The sequence below is a fragment of the Eublepharis macularius genome, chromosome 15 (assembly GCF_028583425.1).
Source record: "Eublepharis macularius isolate TG4126 chromosome 15, MPM_Emac_v1.0, whole genome shotgun sequence".
NCBI classification, from domain to species: domain Eukaryota; kingdom Metazoa; phylum Chordata; class Lepidosauria; order Squamata; family Eublepharidae; genus Eublepharis; species Eublepharis macularius.
The window spans coordinates 35927642-35946760 of record NC_072804.1 but is presented as its reverse complement, the minus strand read 5'-3'; the positions used below and the strand labels follow the sequence as shown (position 1 = coordinate 35946760).

General features: G+C 45.8%; 1 protein-coding gene across 6 annotated transcripts in view; it reads left to right on the top strand.

The window, feature by feature from the left end:
- COL16A1 (collagen type XVI alpha 1 chain) overlaps nt 1–19119 on the top strand; it is a 174600-nt gene that overhangs the window by 112760 nt on the left and 42721 nt on the right. For 2 of the 6 annotated variants that reach the window (XM_055000057.1, XM_055000058.1), the window contains exons 39-51: nt 2863–2889; nt 3297–3362; nt 3546–3599; nt 3724–3777; nt 6565–6618; nt 6943–6978; nt 8286–8399; nt 10611–10646; nt 11674–11757; nt 11854–11889; nt 12350–12394; nt 17684–17737; nt 18895–18948. In XM_055000057.1, the coding sequence (XP_054856032.1) occupies nt 2863–2889; nt 3297–3362; nt 3546–3599; nt 3724–3777; nt 6565–6618; nt 6943–6978; nt 8286–8399; nt 10611–10646; nt 11674–11757; nt 11854–11889; nt 12350–12394; nt 17684–17737; nt 18895–18948 (714 nt within the window). The remainder of the gene's footprint in view (nt 1–2862; nt 2890–3296; nt 3363–3545; nt 3600–3723; nt 3778–6564; nt 6619–6942; nt 6979–8285; nt 8400–10610; nt 10647–11673; nt 11758–11853; nt 11890–12349; nt 12395–17683; nt 17738–18894; nt 18949–19119) is intronic. The other 4 variants (XM_055000060.1, XM_055000061.1, XM_055000059.1 and 1 more) reach the window with 4 other exon arrangements.

The following is a 19119-nucleotide window of genomic DNA, read 5'->3' as shown; positions in this document are numbered from 1 at the left end:
GCGGTACTTGTTCATAAGGGGCTTTGTGCAAAGCTCTGTGCTGTTCCAGTGACAAGCAGAGTCTCAGAAGGCCAAAGTGTAATGCTGAAAAACAAATTGGATTTTGGACACATCCTCTTTAATAAGCTCAGATATGATTAGCGAGAAAGATAAAAAGGTTATTAAATACGTGCTCCCTCTCTGGAGGGGGAAAATGTTTGCTATTAAAATCCAGGAGCCTTTTTGTGAAGCCCTCTGAGAATTGACTTGTGGCCCAGGGTGTTTTTTCAAGACATTCCATTTGATTGTCGCATCTAGCTCAGCAATATTGTCACTGTGTCAGGTGGGCCGTGTCCCAGAAAAAGCTCTCTGAAGTCACGGTAGATAGACTTAATGCCAGCACTGTAGCCTGCCAGTGGTGGTGTTTCAGCCACAATTAGCTTGCAAACCAGCCTTGATGTGTGTTGCCCTCTCAGTACCAAGATGGCCACAGTTTCCACAGACAGAAGGAGAAAGAAGGAAGAGAGATTTGCAGGAAGAGTGAAAGTAGAAAAATATATAAGGCAAACAAGCTGTATATGACTTTTATGCAGAGTGTCCCAGATTTCATTCCCTGCTTCTCCAATAGAAAGGATTTCTGCTAGCAGGGCTGGAGAAAGGAATTTGCCCAACAATGCTAGGCGGAGTATTTTATTTATTTGATTTATTTATGTAATTTGTAATCCACCTTTCTCACTAAAGCAGATTACATAATGTGAGATTAATACAATCAATACCAAGGACATTTCCATAAACAATGCCATAGGGTAAATAAATACAAGTTTACCAAGAGATAGCAGGAGGAAGCATCCAATACAGAGTTGAAGAAATGCTAAAAGAGAGCAATACTGGGCCAGGTGGATCATGAAAGCTGCCTTATATTCTTAGAGTCCTGCTCACAAATTACAGTCAGCATGCAATAGAATCTGTACAGTGTACACCTGATTTTTTCTTTATACATATGTTGAGTAATTTTCACATTACATACAAAAGCAAGTACAGCTGTGTATGTTATTTAAATAAAGCCCACATTTATCCAGATACTGGTCCCAGCTTTCAGTTGCAATATGAGAACACGTTGGCTCTTCCTTACAAACAGATGTATGCATGTAAAGGCAAGACCTACTTGCATTCACTATAACGCGTGAACAGGACTTCCGAGTCAGGCCCTTGGACTGCTTCCACACAGTAAGGTTTCTTTGCATTGCTCTCATTGCTGCTGCAGACAGTCAGCCACAATGTTCCCCATGTGGAAGGAAGTTTTCTGAGCACTTTCTGTATCTTTTTTGCTGATTTTCCCCTTCCATGTTGGGTCTTAGGGTGATCACAGGTCATCACAGCTGCTGTGGCCAATGTACACCCTATTTCTGTTCTTTTTTCATGTATGCGCTATAGCACTATAACTGCTCTATTAAGATTTGGAATAGATATGCAGTGGTAGATTGTTATGATGCTATAGCTCTATAGCAATTACTGTTTTTTTTAAAAAAAAGCCCTCTAGTGGCAGGGCAGGGGAAAAAATTTAGGAGAATAGATTTACAGCAGGATAATGGCACCAATGTGGCAAGACCTTTGCAGGGCAGGAAAATGTACATTATTCCTTCCAACTGAAAAGCTAATGAGCTTCAACTTCCCAAAAATTTTGAAGTAAAGCAGGTTTCAGAAAAAGCGTATCAAGAATGGAAAAATCTGGGAAGAGGACAATTAGACCATGCCATCTTCACAAAAACAAGAATTCTTGTCCCATTGCAGATGCTAATTTTTGTACATCCAACCACCATGCATATCTTCTTGCTCTAATCAAACTGAATATGTTTTGCATTGTACCTCTTCATCCTGACAACAACTGGCCTTTCTTGTTAACACCCCTCCCACCTTCTCACAAGGAGTAATGGATCTTTGTTCTCATGTGATTCTGATGAAGTGAGCTTTGACTCATGAAAGCTTCTACCCTGCAAAATTAATTTGGGCCCTGAGGTATTACCAGACCCAAATTTTGTTCTGCTACTACAGTCTAATGTGGCTATTCATCTAAACAAAAAAAGTGTTTCAGTTTGGAAGCTAAGGAGGAGAGAAAACTGACACAGCCTTGGTCTGTTGGTCTCATCGTCTCTGACTGGCTCTCCAAGATCTCAGGTGGAGGACTTCCACATCACTTCTCACCTTATCCTTTTAACTAGAGGTGCCAGGGATTGAAATCCAGACCTTCTGCATGCAAAGCATGCCATTGAGCCACGTGTGACATGGAGTAATGCTCTGACTTGCTGTGAGCCGCCTTTGTATATTCCATGAGGAATTAAGAAGGGGCATAGTGGAATGGACAAGTGGGAGAAGATTTCTTTACACGTTGGAATCCCTTTTATGAATGGATAAATAATAAATGTACAGAACAGAATCCAACATGATGGCAACAATGTATGAAATATCAGAACTTACAGTTGTAAATCTTATTGAGATTAATTAGAAGCCTTGGAGAATTATAATGTGGAGTTAAGCAAGCCTACTGAAACTGTACTGAACTGTACTGAAAACTTTATTGCTCCGTTTTATCTGTTTCTCTTTCTTTCTTATCTGGAAAAAATAATTAAAAATATATAATTATATAAAAAAAAGAAGGGGCATAAGGGAGGAGCGAACACGCTCAGTTTAGAAAGGAAGATGAAGGCGTAGCACAGAGGCTGTGGAGAGAGATGGGGTTTTTCTTTTCCAGTCGGTACCTCTTTGGTTACATTTCTGCATTGCTTCCACATTAACCCAAATAATGTTCTAAGTAATCATCCTACATATGTTTAGCACATTCTTCTTCCTGTAGTTGATGCTGCATTTTTTTTTGTTCCTCTTTAGGGTGAAAAGGGAACCAGAGGTGAGAAGGTGGGTTACCTTCCTTTTCTAGCTAGGGCAGGGGGGGGGTCACTTGCTCTTTTGTGGCCTCCATATCTTGCTTCGTGGCTTCATAAATGTTTTCTCCTTTGCGGCATGCCATCTTCACAGCGGTTACCTTTCAGGGGTTGAGTGTACAGTTTGCAGAGGTGAGGAGGAGAGAACGTTTCTGTCAATGATCCAAGACAGGCACTACGATGGAATTGGGTGGAACAGCCTGGGTTTCCCTGTCCAGAAGGGCAGGGGTAACAACCCCTCCCTCTTGGTTAAGGACACAAGCCAGGAATTCAGCAGCAAAGGATGCTCTGGACTCTTCACTGTCACATAGACCTCCCCACCTGTGCCTCACCAGCTCCTGCTCCTCCCTCTGGCTCTGATCTCTGCCACTGTCGTTTCAGGGTGACCCTGGGGAATGTACCTGCCAGCCCAGCTCCCGTGTGGATCCAAGCCACCTCGGTCTACCGGTAAGCGTAGCTTCGCACTCCCCCTTCCCCCAAGGCCTTGGGGCTTCGCTACCAGGCTGGGTGATGGTTCAAGGCCGCCCCCCATCCTCTGCTCAAGCGCTCAACGCCTTTGCTGCTCTGGAGGCTGGAAGGTCCGTGTCCTGCTTGGCCTTTGCTAAACGCTCTCCCCGTTTGGACCCACAGGGAGCCCCAGGATTGTGGATCGGGACTTCCTGGCAGCCTCAGCCAGGCCCTCAGGTGTGTGTGTGTGTATGTGCATGCTTGCTCCTCTGCGCGTGGCAACTTTGGCTCCGCTGTTCCTGTGACTTGGCCAGGCATTCCCTTAACAGATGTCCCCTTTCTTTCTTTGCGCGTGGTGCAGGGACCGCCTGGCGCCCCGGGACCACCCGGCCCACCAGGAGCTCCTGGGAGACAGGTAAGTGGTAAGAGACCCATCTCACCCAATACCTGGTAGGACACAACAGGTAGGCCTTCTCAGTGCCAGCTCCAGGGCTTGAGGATGTTTTCATGGGAAATGAGTCCTCTTCAAATGGAAGAGGTGGGCCATAGAAACCAGGTATTCTCTTTTTTTATCTCTAATCAACTTGTGTGTTCTACGAACGGCAGTGTAGACTGACCCCAATTGGTCCCTTGGCTGACCTTGGAGCTCCAGAAAATGCCTGAAAGTTTCCACCTTTTGGAGCCAGCCCTGCAAGTAAGGTTGCCAGTTTCTCTTAGAACTACAACTGATCTCTAGACTGCAAGAAATCAGTTCCCCTGGAGGAAATGGCAGCTTCTAATGGCAGACTCCATAGCATCACATGCCCACTGAGCTCCCTTCCCCAAACTCCACCCTCCCCAAGCACCACCTGCAAATCTCAAAGATTTTCCTTAGCTGGCATTGACAGCGCTAGTTCTCTTGGCATTACAACTGATCTCCAGACTACATGGACCATTTCCCCTGGAGGAAATGGCAGCTTGAAGGGGAGATACTGGTGGCATAATATCCCTGCGAAGCATCATACCCCTCTCCTCCCCAAATCTCTAGCAATTTCCCAAGCCAGAGCTGGCAACCCAGCCTGGAAGTTGTGCTAAGTGAATAAATTGCCCTGTGGCTGTGTGCTAATATTTTATCCTCTGAAACTCTGGAAATATTTATATTCCTATGCCTCGTGGAAACCACAAGTTATTTCTCTCAGACAATTAATTTTTTATTTCTCCCACCCCCAACATGCAGCAGAGCCTAAACAAACACAAACAACGGTGGGTACCAGAATGGGAACAAATGGCATGGAGGGGTGGGCTAGTAATGGCATGGCCTATACATCCCGCCCATGAGAGGTACGCTGCAGAACACAAGACGTGCATCCCGGTTCCTGCCTCTCACAGGAGAATCGGCATCCCCCAAATGGCTTCTCACAAAACAAGTGACATCTTAACTGAGCAGTTCCTTCTAGGTGGGCCCAGAAAAACTGGAAGCATCCCCGGAGGGGTTGTAGAGAGAGTGAGCTGCAGTGCCCAGACCTGTGAGGGAGAAACCAGTATGAGTTCTTACCATGACTTAACAGGATTCCATGATTCTTGGCCTCTCATAGCTAGTCCCACAATTCTTTTGAGGACTTTACTGTTTTTATCAAATGTGATCGCTGAAGTTGTGATTTGAAGGGAGAGGCTGGCCTGAAGGAAGCAAGGAAGGATTATGTTCCTCATCCCTTTTCCTCTCTCAAAATGACCACTTCCAGGTTCTTTTACCTCAGCGGGGAAAATGTACCGTGGAAATCAACTTGGGATGGCAGTTTTCATGGCAATCCATGTAAAATTAACTTGGAACAGCAGTTTTCATTGGCAAAACACTAGGAGAGAAAAGAATTAAGAAGCCTCTTTCCCCCCTCACAAATATGCGTCTGTCCTTCTAAACTAGATCATTGGTGGGGGGGAGGGGGCTGCATTTTGTAAAAGAAACGAATGTTTATTTAGTACATTTTCACCCTGCCTTTTCTCCAATGAGCTCAGGGCGGCATAACTGGCTCTCTCCTTCCCTCTATTTTATCTTCACAACAACCTTGTTAAATAGGTTAGGCTGAGAGACAGTCTTGCCCAAGGTCACCTGATAAGTTTCATGGCAAGTGAAGGTATCCTAGTCCAACAACTATGTGATACTGGTTCTAAAAAGGAGTCACAGAACCACACACAATATGCCATTCCTCTCAAGCATCAGTTTTTGTTATAAGTTTCATTTTAATAGCCCAGTTCAAGGGAAATTTCTCAGTCTCCACCAAACTCGACCAGGCCCAGTGATCCCTATCAGAAAGCCAACCATATCAAAGGAAAATCATCCACCATGCTGATTTTCCCCTTGTTTGCTGTAATCTTTCCCAAACCTGCAGTGATATATTTCTGGAAAGAAGTACTTAAAGCCGGTTTGTCCACCATATGGAAGGGAAGGTACAAGATTACACAGGCACCATTTCTCCTCAGAATCTTCTCATTCCCACCCCATGTCACCAGCAGGATTTTTGCTAACTTTTTTTTAAAGGCAGTTATATTGCTTATAGCATCATAAAACTATAGATACTACCCATGATATTGCTAGCTGTTATCTTGCTATAGCGTCACATCACATTTGCTATAGCTCTATAGCTACTACTGATGTTTTTAAAAGCTGGCCAAAAACTCTTTAGCAAGAATGGTGGGCACGGGGGGTAGCAAGGAAAGCGCAAAGAAAAATTCTGTGTGGGCGCTCCATTGCCACTATAAATGCGTCCGCATTTGCTGTAGCAATAAGCACAGAATGAATAATCATTGCTGTGTGGATGCAGCTAGGAGAAAAAGCAAAAAAGGGGGACTGGAAGCTCAAGATCACAGCTGACCAGATCTGGGCAGAGAGGGGCAAGGAGATCCTGAGTTGATGGCCACAGATCATCAGTAGTTTTCTTGGTCCTGGTGTTTTTTTCCCCAGAGGCAGGAACTTTTCAAGAGGTCAGGCTGGGAACTAACCAGGGCCTTAGAAGCAGATGAAAGAGATGAACAAAGGATATGTGTATTGGGGCAGGGATGTCCAACAACTTCCTAGTTGGAGGGGATGGAGAAGAAGCCTCCAGTTCTAGTCCCTTCTGGGTTTCCCCGCAGCTGAGAGCAAGACCCCTTTCCAGACAAGAAGGTTCAATTCAGAAGAAGGCTGTTGAGAAGGACTCCAATATTCAAAGTTTCTCCTTGCCTTTAGGGCATCCCAGGACACAATGGCTTGCCAGGACTGCCTGGGCCGGCAGGAAACTCGGTAGGTACAGGACCTGCAGTGTCTGCCTCCCCCCGCGCTCGCTCAGGCCTGTGCTTAGTGCTCCCCCCTTTTGCTCAGCTGCTTCCCAAGCCACCTCCATCACACCCCTCACCCCCCAATGAGAAACACACAATAGCTCCACACTGGGAAAAATGTGTTGTTTGCGGGATGCAGCCAGGCTGCTTGAGGGACCCTGTCAGGAGTTTACACTGCCCTTTGCAGGTCTCTCTGAAAAGCTTGTGGCTCTCTGCTGTGCATCCACCAAGGAAATGGATCGCTTTTGTCCATTTGTTTTTATTTCCCTTCTCCATCCTTCCTTTGCAGGGACCACTGGCTGCTGAGAGCATTAATGTGCTCAAGGTGAGTCAGAAGGATTCTCTTTCAACTTTTGCTGTAATGCAGTGTATAGAATATATATATAGGAGATGCAGCTCAGTGATAGAGCATCTGATTGGCATGCAGAAGGTCCCAGGTTCAATACCCGGCTTCTCCAGGTAAAAGGTAGTACCATCTAAAAGGTAGGAAGTTTTGTGAAAGACTTTTGCCTGAGCCCCTGGAGAGCCACTGCCAATCTCAGTAGACATTACTGGCTATTATGGACCAAGAATCTGATCCAGTATAGAGCAGATCCATGTGTTCCCCATGACCCTGGAGTGGAGAGCTGATAAGGTGATTCCCTTTCAAGAAGAGGTTTGGTAAGCCATTTCTTTGAGATGGTCTATTAGGATGGAAACCTGGTCTAGAGCAGTGACTGAAATGTTGTCCAGGGTGCATTTTTTTAGGTGGTTCAGAAACTGTGATAAAAATAACAGAGGAATGTGCCAAAAGAAATCCTGCTCTTTCTACACTTCATTGCAGATGCATTGAATGAAGTGCAGAGACATCGTCAGGCATGAATCTCCATCTCCAATCCAGAAATACTCTGGACCTAGTAGATTGGCTCCTGAGTAGAGCTGTTTGGATTCATTCACCCCTAGTTACTTGAGCATCATGTGGCAAACGGTCAAGTCTGGAAATGCAACCTTTGTGATTCTTCAGATGTGGTGGTCAAACCATGACTGATCCTGGAAGGAGCTTTGGGCTCAGCACCCTTTTATTAATTCCTTCTAATAAAATATTTAATACTCTGCCTTTCCTTGTGGCTTAGGACAGCTTCCAATTCCAAGTTTACAAACATACCAAGTACAATAAAACTTCTCTGATTCTTTCTTCCCGAGAAGAGGCCTATGGCTGAAACCCCTATCCAAGTCCTTTGCAAATTAAATGACTTTACAGCGCCTCCTAAAGGTGGTGCTTCTCTGGGAGCCCATTCCACAAGTTGGGAGCCTCTATGGAGTCACAATCGTCCATCTTCTCACTCACCACAAGCTAATTGTTACTTCCTAGGTTTCAGTAAACCATAGTTTACTGTTTTGAGCCCTGCAAGCCAGATTTGCAAACTGTGAATTAACCATAATTTTGGAGCAGAAGCAGGAGCCAGAGTTTGCTATTTCAGACAGAATGGCAAACTATGGTTTGCCACAAACAGGTGAATGAAAGAATTCTGACATGGCATGTGAAGAAGCATTGTATGAACCCAGCCAAAGTTCCTTCTGGGTCCTTTTTTGTATCAAATCATTATCTCCTCAAGCTGTTAATGGACTGTTTTATTCCCTCTCTCTCGCCAGAACATTTGTGGGGAATGTGCTTACATGCAGTCCTTCCAGACCCCTGATGTAGTCAAAGGAGAGAAGGGAGACCAAGGGATGCCTGGAGCTCCGGGTATAGATAACTGTGCACGGGTGAGTAGCCAATCAGTTTTTCCTTCTCTTAAGCTTCCTGGAGAAGCCTGGAATAGACTGCAAGTCAAACTGGCATCCTTACAGTTGTGTGGTTCTGTAATGCACAGAGACAGCAGTTATGCTGCGACCGATCTGTGCGTCTTGATTTATGGTACATGTTCGAAAAAACTCAGCGAACCAGCAATTACTGGCAGCTCTTATTATTTTGGGGAGGTCAGTGAGAGAGCATTCTGGTATTTAGTATGGTAAGCCTCAAAAACCACCTCTTTTTTCAATGTAATCAAATTTCCTCCTCGTGCCCATGGCTTTTTAATAAGTGTTTGACTTCCAGCAAGAGCAAGGCAGGGTGGGAGAGATCCAAAATAAGTAAGTAGCATTTTCTTGCCAAATTGAGGGGCCACCAACTGCCTATGGACCGTGAACTAGCCATATGCAGTCTTTGACCCTGATGGGGAATCAGGCTCATACGGGGGTGTTCACCATGCCCCTGGACCCAGCCAATGCTTTGGATGTAATCTTTGCAAAGAGGCCTGTGTGGATTGAGCCCAGCCCATGTAGGTCCCTGGTGGGTAACCTGAATGTTCTAATCCTAGAACATTTGTCCATTTCAGGTTGAAAGCATTTGAGGTGCTGTCCGTGTAGTTCATAGTGCTAATATATCCATCATATGACTGCCTGTCAAGCCTAAGGGCAGGGGTAGTAAGAAGGCAGGGTCATTTGCTATGATCTCACTGACTATGTATCTATTACACTTATTCCGCCGCCCCGCCCCCCCACCCCATGTTCCCCTAAATGGTTATCCCCCATTTTATCCTCACAACAGCCCTATGAGCTAGGCTGTGCTAAGAGAAAGTGTCTGGTCCAAAGTCACTCTGTGATAACAGTTGCCAAGCTGAGCCTGGCAACTAGCAGGAGGGTTGAGGGGCAGGAATGTGAGAGGAGTGACATCAGTGATGTTGCCAACGTCACCACATAATTTCCTTGTACTACTTGGAAGTGACAGTGAGTGGCTCTGGGAATCACTACAACTCTATCGTAGAACACTATGCATTGTCATTTCCAGGTTGTACCCAGGAGTAGAGATGGGCATGAACCACAAGATGAACTAACGTTTGTCACGAACTGGGCCGGTTTGTGCTTCGTGAACCAGTGGTTCGCGGAAGCCCGTTTTCCATGAACTTGGACGAACTTGTCTGTCAGTTTGTTTGGTTTGTGTTAAACCCCAATACCCCTTTCCATGCTGCTGCAAAGCGGCAGGGGAAGGGGCATTTAAACCCTTGGATCAGCTGCTTGTGGGGGATCTCCCGACAAGCAGTTGTTCCAAGCCTGCGAGGGTGAAATGCTCCTTTCCCTGCCGCTTCACAGGAGGAGGGAAAGCGTCATTTCAACCTCCAGATCAGCTGCTTGTGGGGGATCTCCCAGACAAGCAGCTGCTCCAAGCCTGCAGGGGGTGAAATGCCCCCTTCCCTGCCACTTTGCAGCAGCACAGAAAGGGGTATTTAAACCCCACAAACTACAAACCGTGAACTGGTTCACAAACTGGGGCAAGTTCGTGAAAGTTTGTGGTTCGTGAAAGGGGATGAACCACGAACCGCATGGTTTGTTTTTCCCCCGTTCGTGCCCACCTCTACCCAGGAGTGACATACTGGTGCCTGTGCCTTTTATTCCTCTTTGTTTTTCTCCCACCACTATTCAGAGAGGTGACAAGTAACCAAGTATCACTGAGAGATTGCAGTCCATGCGAGGGGAAAAGGGAAGCGTACCTTGTTAGCTTCTTAGCAAGGTGGGACATTGAACCCAGATCTCATGTCATAGTCTGACACTCTATGCCACATCACAGAGCAATCGTATTTTGTTCTTCCATTCCCTGATGAGTTTCAGCAGCTCTGCAGGCCTAGCCCAAAACATTTTCTGGTTCAGGATATCCCCAGGACCCCTTGACATCACAGGGGATGCTGGGACATAGCTTTCAGCACAGACAACCATACATCTTCCCAAATCTGTGCTATAACATCCACTGCCAGATTGCACACTGCTTCCTTGGCACCTCTAAAGACATTTTGGTTCCGAGTTCCCATGTGGTGGTTTCTGCAGATCGACCTGCCTCGCATTTACCTGCCACTTTCGGCAAATGCTGAGCTTCATTAGTAAATCTTGCAGCAAGCTTTGGTTTCGGAACTGAAGAATTCTCCACATCTCTTTTATTTCCAGTGCTTTGCTGAGTTCCCCAGAGCAGAAGAAGCTCGGGTGAGTAAAATTCTTGATTGTATCCACGGGGAGGCTGGACGTAGTGCTTCATTTCTCTGTGTCAACATTTCCCCAGCAGGGATGGAGCCCCATATATTTGAGACACTTCACAAACACGGCATTGTTTACCTTCATTCTTCTTTGAATTCAGCATGAACTTGGTGGATTTTGCAGAGAGAGAGAGAGAGAGAGAGATTTAATCATTCTTTTTGAGTTAGGAGGGTATCTTGACACTATGACGATGATGTCATCCAGACTGGGTTCCAAGTGGGTGGAATTGTTGCCAGTGGGTAGTAATGGTTTCCGGACAATGTCTTGCGCTCTTGTTGCTCCTTTGCAGGCTGACTTGTCACGTTGCAGCTGAGTAATGGCAACCCCATATTGTTTTCAAGGCAAGAGACAAACAGAGGTGGTTGCCTTTGCTTGCCTCTGCAACAGGAATGAGTGAGTCAAGAAAAATCAGCCTCCCATCTTCTGCAGATGGATAAGGGGTTGTGGGGGGAGGTTGGAGAAGCTGGTGCTGTACCGATGGAATGGGGCAATAGGATCCAAACCATAAAACGTCAGTCTAGTTCCAACAGGAGGCTGGCCCAATAAACTTGTTTTGGCTCGTCCTAAGTTATAGAATGACTTTGTCTAGGGATGTCCAGCATATGATTTTGTTGCAGTCATTAGTTCTCAGTTTACTGGGATTTCTCCCTGTCTGGATCACACCATTGACTTGAAAGAGGTCCCCATAGACATCTATGGGCGTGGAGTTGTATGAAGATCCAAGAGCGTTGGGCAAAAGTAGTTAGAATTAGGAGACGTCTGCTTGTCCTCACTGCTGATGGTTCCAATGATTTTTTTTTTAAGTGTTAGAGGTCCGGCATCAGGAAATGTTTGCTTGTTTATTCAAAGCTGAAATGATGGAATTAGCTGGCAGATGGAAAGCTGTCGAAGCCCAGTAGACAGTATCCTGTCCAGCATCCCTTAACCCACCTGGAAGGGATGGGGTTAGTTCTATGAATTTGGTCTTCTCTTCCAGGGAGATAGCGAGAATGACCAAGATTGTGCTGGAGCACCTGGCATTCCCGGGATCCCCGGCCTACGTGGAGAAAGAGGGGAGCAGGTAAAAGCTACCTGAGGATGTCGGACAGCAATGATGTTCCTGCCTATCTTGAGTTAGGGATAATCTCCTTTTCTCTTGCTTTCCCCTTCTGCACAGGGCCCGCCTGGCTTGAGAGGCCCTCCTGGACTACCTGTGAGTATATTTGGCTTCTGTTTCTGTGTTTGTCTTCAGGCCTTTATCCCCGGCAGCATCCTTTTGTGAAACCACAACTTGAAATCCTGTCTAAGCAAGGAAGAGAAGAGCCACTGAGAGCCAGCATTCCCCCTTGTGCCTCCCTCTCATGCTTGCCAGTAAAAGCTCTGATCGTTCTAGTACCCTAATTAATGTGCCTTAAAACCAAAAGATAGACACCTGATTCCATCAGGGAGACAGAAGAGATGGGCCAGGCTCTGTTTTTCAGACTGCCGTATTCTTGGAAAACATGATGGTGGATCATTTGAAAGGTGATTCAGTCTAATCCGAGAAGAAAAAGAAGTCCTGGCCGAGGAGTGGGGGAATGATGCCCCTTGTGAGCTTCATCTCGTCTTCACCCACCTTCCCTAAACTAGTCAATGTGATTGCCAAGGTATGACTTCACTGTTTCTTCCCTTAGGGCCCCCCAGGTTTTCCTGGAACGCCTGGCGCACCTGGATTACCTGTAAGAACCCAGTACGGCACGTGCTCTGCGCAGTCCTTTGTCGCTGCCGCTTGTTTGGCTTCTCATCCTGCCTCTTGCCTCCTTCTCCAGGCTCTCTGTCTAATAGCACAGCCAGTCCACCATTCCAGACACAACTGGCAGCCCGCTCAAAAATCCTCCTTGGCCCCACCATACTGACATAGGATGAGTGTCCTAGAACCTCCAATGCTGACAGAAGATCTGTCTCCTATAGAGAGAGATCATTTTAAGTTGGAACTCTCCCCACCCCCAACGTGGGGAGGGCCAGTTTGATGTAGTGATTAAGAGCGCTGGGCTTTAATCTGGAGAACTGGGTTTGATTTCCCCACTCCTCCACCTTGGGCCAGTCCCAGCTCTGGGTTTGATTCCCCACTTCCCCATCTTGGGTCAGTCCCAGCTCTCTCACAGCTCTCTTAGCCCCACCCACCTCACAAGGTGATTGTTGTGAGAATAATAACACACTTTGTAAACCGCTCTGAGTTTGGCATTAAGTTGTCCTAAAGGACGGTATATAAATTGAATGTTGTTGTTGTTATTATTATTATTATGGGAATCATTTGGTGATGATAGTCTCCAGAGGGACACACAACTTAATCTGGAACATTGAATGCCCCTTCACTTATATATACATACTCTAAACAATAACTCCCCCCCACCAGTGATCTCTTGCAGTTTTCAAGGTACCCTCCCTTCCAAGTGCTGAGACATTCTAAGAGTCTAGCCAATCGATGATTCCGCCCACTGTGTTCATTCCACCAACCAAATTTTCCCAGTGTGCAGCTGGTCTGAGCAACCATTGGCCATGGAGGCTGTCGTGAGTGGAAATCCTTCCAAGGAATTGTTTCAGTCTGGTCATCAGTACATGGAGAACATCCATTGGCCAGCAGTTGAATTACAGCCCCCCTTTGCCATGTCTGTGAAGTATGCTTCTCTTTCATGATGTAATCCATCCGTCCTCCTTCAGCCACCACTGCCGCAATTAATTTCTTAATCTTATTCCCTTGGCGCCTTATACCCACTAATGACACTATAACTTCCACAGTCTGTGTGATTAATCGCTGTGCGATGGCCCTATACCAGCATCAACGGTGTGACCAATAAAAGCCATCACTGCCCACCACCATGTAACCCAAACTAACCTTACATTTCCAAGAGAGTCTCTTCCTCATCACATGGATCTTGTGAAAATTAATGGAGGGGATTGTTCTCCCATGATGGCTACTTCTACACAAAACCCAGCTGAGGGTTGGCCATGACATGGGTGGACTTTCTGCGTATTCAGCCCAAGAGGATCAGATCTGCTTTATTCATTGATCTTTGGACCCGTACTGCTTTGATTCCTTAATTCTACGCTTTGAGGGAGTCAAACTGAAGTGGTATCTGTTTTTTATTTCTGCATTAGAAAAATGCCCCATTTCTGCTGTGGGCTTTGAGGACACCTCAGTTTTGTTAGCTGGTCGGCTGAGAACATGGCAATTTCCTCAGCTGATTGGCTGAGGAAACTTAAAGGGGGTGTGTGTAGTCTTTTTTAAAAATGGCACCAATGTCACAACGTTGCTATTTTAAAAAATAAATAAATAAATAACACCAACAAGGAATGGACTAAAAAGTACAGGAAGCCCAGGTGAAAACTTTAAAATATCAAGTGGGTTTCAGGGCTCTTTGCAGAGTTTTTGTGTGTTGCAAAGTTTTCCCTTGGCAGTTACAAGCCCCCCCCCCTTTAAGGCACCAATATTGCAGCGTTGCTATTTAATTTAAAAAAAAAAATCAGGAAAAAAATGGATTAGTTGCTGTTCACCCAGTCAGGATGCAGGGGAATATAGGGGAGGGCGAAAGGCAGGGCCAGGCCTCACAGCAAACAAAGCATTCTGCACGTCGAAAAAAACCCAGTTTGAATTTGCTGGAACAAAAAATTAGGGTATATGCACAGGGATAAAAGCAGCAGAAAAAGCTGGGGAAAGATCAGTTCTGCAGCAGATGCAGACTTTCTCTCTGTGGAATGCAAAAAAGTCTGGGAAGCAGTTTGGAGATTGAATTGGGGTATTCTGACCATGCATGAAGAACTCTGGAGAAATTAATGTGGTATCGGGCCAAAACTGGTGACAAAGTCCCATGCAGAAAAGACCTTGGTACAAAATAACTTCTGGAGTGACTCCCATTGACTGGATACATGCAGAAATGACTTCTCAGTGCAGCCTCCAACATACATATGAACAGCAAGCCGTATTTCATTCCATGGGCTGATTGATCTGGAATTAAACTTCTTCCTAGTAGCAATGGCAAAATGGCCAGGATCTGAGTTAGGGAGAGAATTTGTATGTGCCTTGAAATCCACTTTAGAGAGTGAAACCCATGTTGCCTCAGGTGAGTCTCTCTTGAGACCATTAAGGGAAAAGGATGGAGTCTGGCCAGAGTTTATCCTTCACTCAGCAGTGAACTATAAGTTTGGACTCGGAGAGAAAAGCAGCCCGGAAAAAGGGCTCCACTTTCTGGCCCCCAAAGGAAAGCAGGAGAAGCTGCCTGTCCACTCTGCTCCTGGCCCTGCTCCACCCACCCAATGGAGGGAAGGAGAGAGAGGCAACGTACTGGCTGTGCATGGGTCTATCCTCACACACACATCTGAGCCCAGCCAGACCAATAGCAGAAGGGCAATGTGTGGCCTCCTTGTTGCCGCATGAGGCTCGGAAGGGTTGCAAACTGCCCTTCTGCCACAGGGCTGGTTCAGCCCTGACACTGGGGTGGGGTCCTATTGGCCCAGCAGGAAAAGTCCCAGTGGCCTCAGGGGACTAGCAGGGAAATAGCAACCTCTCTGTCTAGTTTTGCAGGCAGGAAGAGCCCACAACCTAAGAGGAGATCTGCATTCTACCTTCTGGATTGGCTGCTAGGATATGGAAAGAAGATGAGTACCTGGAGGCAGAGTTTGTTGTTGCCAGTACGATGCAGAAAACAGATTTCTCCCTAATTTGGGGTGGAGAATATAGCCCATCCATCAAAGGCATCTGCCAGGTGGAAAATGAAAAATCTACTGCCAAGAGAACAACAAAGATTATCTGTATTCTAATGGTGTCATTTAAAAATGAAACCCCATTATACACTGTGAGCATGGCTAGAAATACAAAGTGGCACAGGGAAGCAGAAAAGTCTTGTCTGAAGTCTCAACAAAGCAGGAGTTGGGGATGCAAAAGCGATCAGACCCCCAAAGTCCCACTCTGCAGTAATCTCATATCTTCTGGACCTGTTTGCAAAGTGCCTCAGTATGTCCAGACATGAAAATCATTCTGGGAACAGACACGAGTATCTGGGGAAACAAATCCGTACAGGAAAAAGTGGGGGGAAATCACTTACTTGAATGACTACCCTTAGTAGAATTCACGTTCCTTGAAAATTGAGTTAATTCACTGACAATACCTATTTCATGGAAAATTCTTCTAAACACATCAGGGTTTGGGGTATTTTTTAAAAACCAGTTTAGCCCTGCAAAATTGAAAAAGAAATTCTTCTTTATCTTGTGGATGAGCTACTGGCAACACCTTTCAGTGGTGGTTACATAATGGCCGTTTCTACACGGCTTACCTTTGCTCGTAATGACCTGGAACATCGCGCAAAAACAGCGGAAGATCGCTTTTTCTCGTGCGAGATTTGCGTGACGTCACATGACGTCGCGCAAATCTTGCACGAGAAAACGCGATCTTCCACGGTTTTTGTGCTATGTTCCAGGTCGTTACGAGCAAAGGTAAGCCGTGTAGAAATGGCCAATGTTAGGTGGAGGGGTGCTCTAAAAACAAAGGAGCCCATTTTCTTGTTCTCACATTCCGGTTCTTGGTTGCTTGGAGTTTGTGCCTCGTCATTTGAGTTTCATGCTTTATGTGCAGTGATGCTTGCCTACAATTCATGGTGGATGAAACAGGGTATGGAAGCGAAAAAGAAAGAGGCTTTGATTATATAGTGCCGGGCGGATGGGGCATGGCGGAGATCATTATCCGAGTAACGTAGATACTTCAGGTTATTTACAATATATAGAATATGAATGCTACTAAAATGTGAGATGTCCTATAGATTACTACTTTCAAGGATTACAATGGGACTTGTATGAGGAAAGAAGGACAGATTTTTCTTACCTTTTATTGATATCCCACTGTTTTCGGCACAGTGCAATGACAAGTAAGAGTGCAATCCAAGGAAGAGTTACTCCAGCCATTGAAATCAGACTGGAGGAATTCTGGATGGGATTGCACTGTTAGTCAGATTCAAATAAATGAGACTGAAGTCTGTCGCGACTCGCGAATGATAGTCTGATTGTATCAAGAAAAACTCTGAATTTAGTGGGATACATTCCTGGATAAATATGCGTGAAATCACAGCCTAGCGTCCCATTCCATTGTATTTCAACTGGATTTAGTTGCATCTAATCTGGATTGGATTTGTATTCTCCTCCTGAAGCCATAGGCTGATACCATTGGATGCTTCCACGGTTGGAAACTGATCTTGGTTGAACCATGGTTCTGGTTTGGTTTAGGTTCTTGAATGACTGGTACAAAACCCAAGCACAAGTGGATAAGCCCATTCTATGAGCTTCTCTAGAACCTCCAAACTGGTGATGTTGAAGAAGTGACCAGTCAGCGTCTCCTTCTCATTCATTGAGAAGTGGATTTGTATGGGCCCATATCACACCAAAGATGCTTATAGTCGTATTACTTCGCATGACAGACAAGAGTTCTCCAAGATGCCTTTTTTCCAAAGTGTAGGGGGAAAAGCTAATCAGGAATGGCTCAGTACCATAATAAATAAATTTGAATAAATGTTCAAGGTTGGACTTGGGGTATCTGTGAACTTACTTGGACTAGTGGTATGTGTGTGAGAGAGAAAATTTCACCATATGTACACCATGCAACTTGTGATGCCAGGCTCTTTTTAACTGAGCTTCCTCTTCCGGTGTGGAAAGAAATAATGGTATAAACACAGTCTTCCTAAAAGCAGAATTCTATCTCCTGGCTAAAGGGGTGTCCAATCAGTAAAATCTTGGGTGGGTAATACTAGTCTTAAAGTTTGCAAGTGCTTAAAAGGAAAGACAGGATTTTTTTTTACTGGAGTCAGTAGCCTATCAAGCAGGTAATGTCTTGAAGCCATTGAGCTCTTGAGCTGTGTCCCACCCTCTATCCATCCCCCATTCTGTTACACAGCTACAGTCTCCTAGTCCTTATCCATCCAGGTAAAATCAAATAAAAAGCAGTGGAAAATGTGAACACCCCCTTTATGTTTCTCTTTCCAAAGGGTATCCAGGGTGAGCGTGGACCAGCTGGGTCTCCTGGCTCTAAAGGAGAACTGGTAAGTGGTGGACAGAACTGCTGTGCTCCAGAGCGATCACAACATGTTTGTGGGGTTTGGTGATTTAGGTGATGTTTAAACCAGAAGAAGCAAAAGGACGTGTGAAGGGATTTTGACATCTGGTCCTCTTAGAATGATTGTGACTGAGCCTCAGAAGCCGATAATTCTGAATCATTCGGGCAGGCAGCAAGGCTGCGTAGGAGCGCTGTGGTACTTGAAGCAGGACATCCCCGTTCCAAACTAGATGTCACATTTTTTTAATGTGTTGGGTCTGGACTCCCCTGACCTGACTTGCTTATGTCTTAGAGCCAAGCTACAAGTGACGAATCACACTTGCCTGGCAAGTGAACAGACTCGTGTGTATTCCTCCCTGTTCACTTGCGCTCCACTTGATCAAGTGGAGCGTAAGTGAATGGCAAGTGAATAGGGAGGGATACAGGTGAGTCTGTTCACTTGCCAGGCAAGTGTGATTCATCACTTGTAGCTTGGTTCCCAGTCATATGGCAGCTGTGAGGAACCCATTCAGGTCAGGACCACAGTGTAGGAGGACAAGGGGAATCAGCCTCCCCCATGCTGCTTTTCTGACCTGAAGCCACCCTATGGGGAAAAAAATTCAATGTCTAGGTTGAGCTGGCACCTTCCTTGCAATAAGTTATAATTGTTTTTAACCAAACCTGATCACTCAGTCCCTGAAGCAAGTGCCCCAGACATTTAGATTGTCTATTTCTGCAAGGATCTTCTCTTTCTCACAACTTACACCAGGTCACACACCCTTCCATTGTGCTGTCATCATTTCCCCAGTTTCAGACTTACGATTGCTGAAGCCGATTAGAATCCTTACTTCCCCTGTTCTGCCCATCTGATTGCAGGTATGACTGGTTGGTCAAAGATCATTTGAGAGTCACTCATCTGTGGTCAACAAATGAGTTTATACCTGTAGTCTGCACCACCCAACTGCATGCTATGCAATGAGTATGGGACACTTGAGTTGCAATTTTAGAACATCCATTTAAACTCATTGGAGTGGAGCTTAGCAAGGAGGCGGAGTTCAGTGGATGGAGAGGCCATTGAAAATGGATGGAAGCAATCAGCCTGGTTCAGTTACACTTGTGTGAAGCCAAGAGCCATGCACTGATCACCAGTGTCTTCTTCTGCAGGGTCCTCCAGGACAGCCCGGATACCCCGGTGCAATGGGTCCCCCTGGGCTACCCGTGAGTATGGCATGTGTAGCAAATGAAGCAGGTGCGGCCCTGGTGGTAAAGGTGGAAGGGATGGGTGAGGATTTCCCTGCTTGGTTGCAGAGGCAGGACATGTGTAGTCTCAAGAAAAAAAGTTTGCTGATCTAAAGAAAAAGACAGAAGCATAGTGTCCAGATCCCGCGA